We start from the raw sequence: 5455 nt of genomic DNA on the forward strand, positions 1-5455 counted from the left end.
ATTTGGCTCAGTATTGTCTAATCTGACTGGTTCTCCAGGACCTTTCCCTCTCCTTTAGCTGGTGCTGATGCTGAGGACAGAATCGATGACCTTCTGCATACAAAGCAAGGTCTCTAACCCTGGACTAAGGCTCCTTGCCAAATCATCCTGCTGCAATTGGCCCTTAAACCTCAGTGAACTTTGCTGTGTTATTATATTGTATTTGTTGGACTTTACTGCTTGAACCAGTACCTGAATGGCTGAACCTAGCCTAGAGAGCTACCTGGGGCTCTCTGTGGTCAGGCTTTAGGACTTTCTCCAGGTGGGGAGGAGCAGCCCTCTGCAACTGATAGGCAGCACAAAGCTTCTGGATCAGCCAAGCTTTATGTCAGTCTGAACTATCTGGCTTTTTGCCCTTGCCTGCACCACAGAATAGCACCTTCTGCCATCTGCACTTCAGGTTGGGGTCCCAGCTCAAGTCCACAACTCCAGCAGTGGACCTTGGGAGCTCTGGATCAGTCAATGCATGCTCCAAGCCTGGTCCTAACTATTAAAAGCTGTGCTTTAATAGTTAGGACTAGGAGGGGGTGAAAGTAGAGGGCCGTAGATGAAATCCACAAGCCTTACTCTTGGACTCCCCTCTCCCCCCCCCCCCAGTTTTAGGCAAACCGTGGTGCCTTTGATCAGAAACTAAAGGAGCACCACCCCGTAATTTGAGCACTCTTAAATCAGGCTTCATTGCAAACATGGTCTGAAATTGTAGGCTTAATTTTGGTAATTTATGTGATCCACACAGTTCAGTTCAGTTTATTTATTTATTTATTTATTACATTTATATACCGCCCCATAGCCGAAGCTCTCTGGGCGGTTTACAGCAATTAAAAACAATAAAAATAAATATACAAATTGTAAAACACAAAAAACAATTTAAAAACACAAAAAACAATTTTGAGCTTCTAATATGTGTGGGTTTCTAAGGGCCATCTTTTGGGGGGGAACAGAACGTAAGAGCCTCGTTCTACAATTCTGCAGACTTCAGAATATTATCACACAGAGAGATAGAAATCTGAAAGAAAAGAAAGGAACTGCAGGTAGCTATATGGTCGCTATCTCAGCTTTCTTGTGGTCTAGAAGAACAGCATCTGTTTCATTAGAATAAGCTTCACAGTAAATAACGGAAATAACAGATAGAAGAACAAACAAAAGAAGAATAGCATGCAAAAGAGCATGAATCAATTACCAATGAGATACAATGGAACCAAAAAAACGGTGAGGAATCTTCTGTGCTTTACCAAAACAGAATGACAGACACCAAACACACATCTAGAATCAGTATAGATAATTGTAGCCTGACCGGAGGTGACAAGTGCAGCTGCTTGAGCATTCTTATGGTCCCTGGAAGAAAATAAACTCCGGGAAGAATATTACAGTGACTATTACAATTAGAAATGCCAGCATAACAAATAATCAATTTCCAATATCATTTTGTATGTGTATTCAATTCTCAATGTTCTTGCATATGCAAGACCCATCAGTATGTGATACCAAAGCAAGAATAGAGAAGAACATCAGAAAGATCAATACTGGGTATAATAATCATTTGCACCAAGGCTCTGGGTGTTCACTTTTGCAAGTGGGTGTCCACTTAAGGCAATACAATTATCAGGAACCAAGCCATGAGATTCTCCATCTGTGGGACTGGGAATAACATTTGGACTTAAATTTACAAAAGCATTCCTTTTAATAAAGCATTTTCTCAATCAGTAAAAGACATAGCCTTAAAATTTTCATAATATCTCATAGAATGTAGTTAGGAAATCAGAATGGATCAGAGCAAGAAGGGGTGCTTATTCCTTAGTAAGTGGCCTGAAATGAGACAAATCTTAAGAAAAGGGGGGAAATTTGCAGTTAATTCTGTCATTTAACAATTGAATTATAACATGTACTCCTTGCTCCAAGGGGTTTTTTATGACATGGCAATGCATAGTAATGCTTACCTCCTCCCCTTGGTCCAAGGGGCACAGGGGTTTACCATAGGGAAGAGCCTGTTGTACTTATAGTGATTCAGCTGCTAGTAGCTTCATTGGAAAGCTCACAAACACTCTGGAACATCTGAAAGTCCGGAGCAGGAGGGTGCCTCCTCCGGGCTCAGTGCCCCCATCTGTCACTAGCAGCCAAAGAAAAGAAAAGCAATTTAGGGTCAAATCCTGAGGAAATTCCACGTGTGCCATCAGGTGTATTCAATTTGCACAGCAGGTCCTGCCATCAGGTTTACAGAAGTAGAGCCTATCTGGCTCGCCAAAATTTTGGAAAACAAGAGAAAAGCATATAATGAGCCAGATCTTTTCAAGGGTCAGATGCCCAAGCTGGCTAACAGGTCTTTTGAAGGATGAGAGCAGTCCATTCTTTTACCACCACCCCCACAGAGGATAATGACAACAGTCTTTTGAGGGCATAGAAAGAAACTCCTGTGTTCACCAACAGATACAGTCTCAGTAGAGGTCTCAGTAGGTGTAGAGATAATATAAGGAGACTCAAAACCTTTTAAATTGGGTGCACCCTGAAATGGAGAATAGAGAACTTGGGGTCCTTCTATCTATCTGCGTTGAGGCCCTTAAAGAAGATGAGAAACAGGCTGTTGATGGCAGGAGACACTGGTTGGTATAGCTGCTTAATAGGAAAAAACATGGGACTTCCTGTGTATCGAACAGGAGGAAGCTGTCTTAGTCCATAATGCATAAGAGTGGCCACATTATGAAGCAAATAAGACTTGGCTACAAAAGGCAAAAATAGCAGGCAGGAATAGCGGCAAGGGAGCAGCAGTAGGAGCTCCAAAAAGGTTATAAAATAAAAATTGAAAAAACAAAACAAAAATACTTTAAAAATTTCAGCCTCTTTTTCAAAATGCTGAAGAGGAGGAAAAGTCTTTTTTGAGGGGGGGGAACAGAGAGAGAGAATCGAGATGTAGCAACAGAAAACTGTTGGGCCTGGGGCTGGTCAGATTAGCCACATAGCTGTTTTGAAGGGCACATGCTTTAAAATGGAATGTGGTTCTGGAGCAGCCCCATCTGACTTTCCTTGGAATTCAGAAACAGTCCCTCCAGCTTACTACACCGGCTGTAAATAAGTTTCTTCACTTTCTTCCAGAGCCCATGAAAAGACCTGTGACTTTCCTTTAGCCTGCAACCATGTGAACCAATGGCAAAGCTGGTTTGTACACTGGCAAGTCAGACAATTCCCTGTGCATGGTGGCAGGTGCAGACCTGAATCACACTATGCCGGGACAATTGCCAGTTAGGGCAGGAATAGCCAACGTGGTGCCCCCCAGATGTTGTTGGACTCCATCTCCCATCAGCCCCACCCAGCATGGCCAATGGACAGGGATTGTGGGAGATAGTCCAAGAACATCTGGGGAGGGGGCATCACATTGGCTGCCCCTGAGATAGCGGAACGTATCTCCCAACTGTCCCAACTTACCTAGGTTGATCTTTGTCTTGGGTAAATCACTGTTGCTACTGGGTCCCTGTTTTTGCATTTTGGGGGTGCCTTGTTAGCATTTTGTTGCTAAAGTTGCCATTCTGCATGGTTCAGCTCTCTTTCCAGGGGGGTCTCTTACAGTTTTGTGTCTGTGTAGGAGGAAAGCGAGCATCTTGTCTCTAGTGCACATGTGCATAAATACGCCCGCATGAGCACTAAGGCACCGTATAGTGCAGAGTCTGCCATTCCACACACTGGAGTCTCTGGAGTATATGTTGATACCACACTGTTGGAAGAATGATATATTCCTGTTGCATCTATCTTGAGTTTTTCAACAATGAAGGACAGACCATTGCAGAGCCAATCGATACAGCATACAGAGAGGCAGTGGAGCCAGGACTGGCCCCACCTTGCAGCAGGCAGCCATGACCTGCTTCAGGCAACACCATTAGAGAGAGAGAGAGGTGGTCCATCAGGAATTTTTAAAGTGTTGGCCCTAGAAAGGGGGAAAGGGCCCCTTGGGCTCTGCTCCAGGTAGCAAAATGTCTTTGGATGGCACTGAGTAGAGCAAGGGTGGGAAACCTCAGGCCCAGGGGCCAAACGTGGCCCGCTAGACCTCTCTATCTGGCCCTCAAGGCCATCCCCATCAACTCAACAACAAAGGCCCTCCTCCGGGTGCCTACTCCGAGGGAAGCTTGGATGATGGCAACAAGGGAGAGGGCCTTCTCAGTGGTGGCCCCCAAACTATGGAATGATCCATCTGATGAGGTGCGCCTGGTGCCAACACTGGCGCCAGGTCAATACTTTTCTCTCAGGCATTTTAGCATGTGTTTTTAAATTGCTTTTAAAAAATGTGTTTTTAAATTTGTATATTTGTTTTTAATGTTTTTAATTGTTGTAAACCGCCCAGAGAGCTTCGGCTATGGGGCGTTATACAAATGCAATAAATCAATAAATCCCCAGGCCATATCCATCCCTAGGCCGTGTCCCCTCCACCAAAGCCACGCCCATTACTGGCCATGCTCTCTGGCTTCCTTGAAGACTTTTGCCTGCCTGGAATGTATCCTCAGACTATGATAATGCCTTTTGCTTGCTTGCATGCAGAGAAAGGAAATCCTGGGGAAGGATTTAGAAACCTCTCACTTACGTGCATCTAGAACGTAGCCTACTGTAGAAATGTAAGGGTCACGTTCATGGCTCCATCCACCACTAGCATGGAGCCCCAAAAGGTTTCCCCACATGGGAATGCAACCCTTGGACTGAAAAATGCCCCCCCCCGAAGTAGAGCTTTCAACAGTGCCTAATAGTGACGGTTTGGGCAGTGATCTTTGGCATGACAATAAAGATGTCACAAGCTTGTGTTTTATTTTCACCTGTGAAATTATGGTGGATGTAGAGGAATAAAGAAATCTCTCCTTCCCTCCAATCCTTTGTCTGTAACAGCTGGTTGTTACTTGTTGAGGGAAGGGATCTCTGCACATGCTCAAGAGCTCTAAATAGTTTCTTCATGTGTTGTAGGGCTCATCCCTGCTTCAACTTTGATTCGAGACCTAGAGGCCTTTTGCTTGTTCCTGCCTCAACCAATCCCTACCTCCTTGCCTTCCTACCTACAATCAGCCTCTGTAGAACTTAGCAGGGAGGAGGATGGCGCTAAAATTGGAATAACATGGCTCTGCCTGTCACTGGCTCTGACTCCACCTACTGTTGGCCTCCTACCCTCCCAATTCCAATGGGCACTGACCACCATTGGCTAATTGTTGTTTTCAGGAGCAACGTACGTGTGCTATGTCCAGATAGCTAAGGGAGATGGCTAGCTGTGTCATGATACAAACCTCCCTTGTTTCCTGTTTGGCGTTTTGTAACTCCTGGCAACTGCGATCCCATGACCCATTGTTGGAGAATTCTTTCTCCACTGGGATCTTTTTCTGGGGGTCCTTAAAAAAAATTTGACGACACAGGCTTGAAGCAAAAAGGTAGGCCTTTATTCTTTACAAGCATA

General features: G+C 44.7%; 1 protein-coding gene across 5 annotated transcripts in view; it reads left to right on the plus strand.

Moving 5' to 3' along the window:
• Positions 1-5455, plus strand: part of CCDC62 (coiled-coil domain containing 62) — a 37686-nt gene that overhangs the window by 25981 nt on the left and 6250 nt on the right. Inside the window, exon 11 of one of the 5 annotated variants that reach the window (XM_061603386.1) lies at positions 2233-2235. The exons of the other annotated variants lie outside the window; for them this stretch is intronic. Coding sequence (XP_061459370.1) covers positions 2233-2235 — 3 coding nt within the window. The remainder of the gene's footprint in view (positions 1-2232; positions 2236-5455) is intronic. 5 annotated transcript variants of the gene reach the window in all.

This window comes from Rhineura floridana, chromosome 19 (assembly GCF_030035675.1).
Source record: "Rhineura floridana isolate rRhiFlo1 chromosome 19, rRhiFlo1.hap2, whole genome shotgun sequence".
NCBI lineage: Eukaryota > Metazoa > Chordata > Lepidosauria > Squamata > Rhineuridae > Rhineura > Rhineura floridana.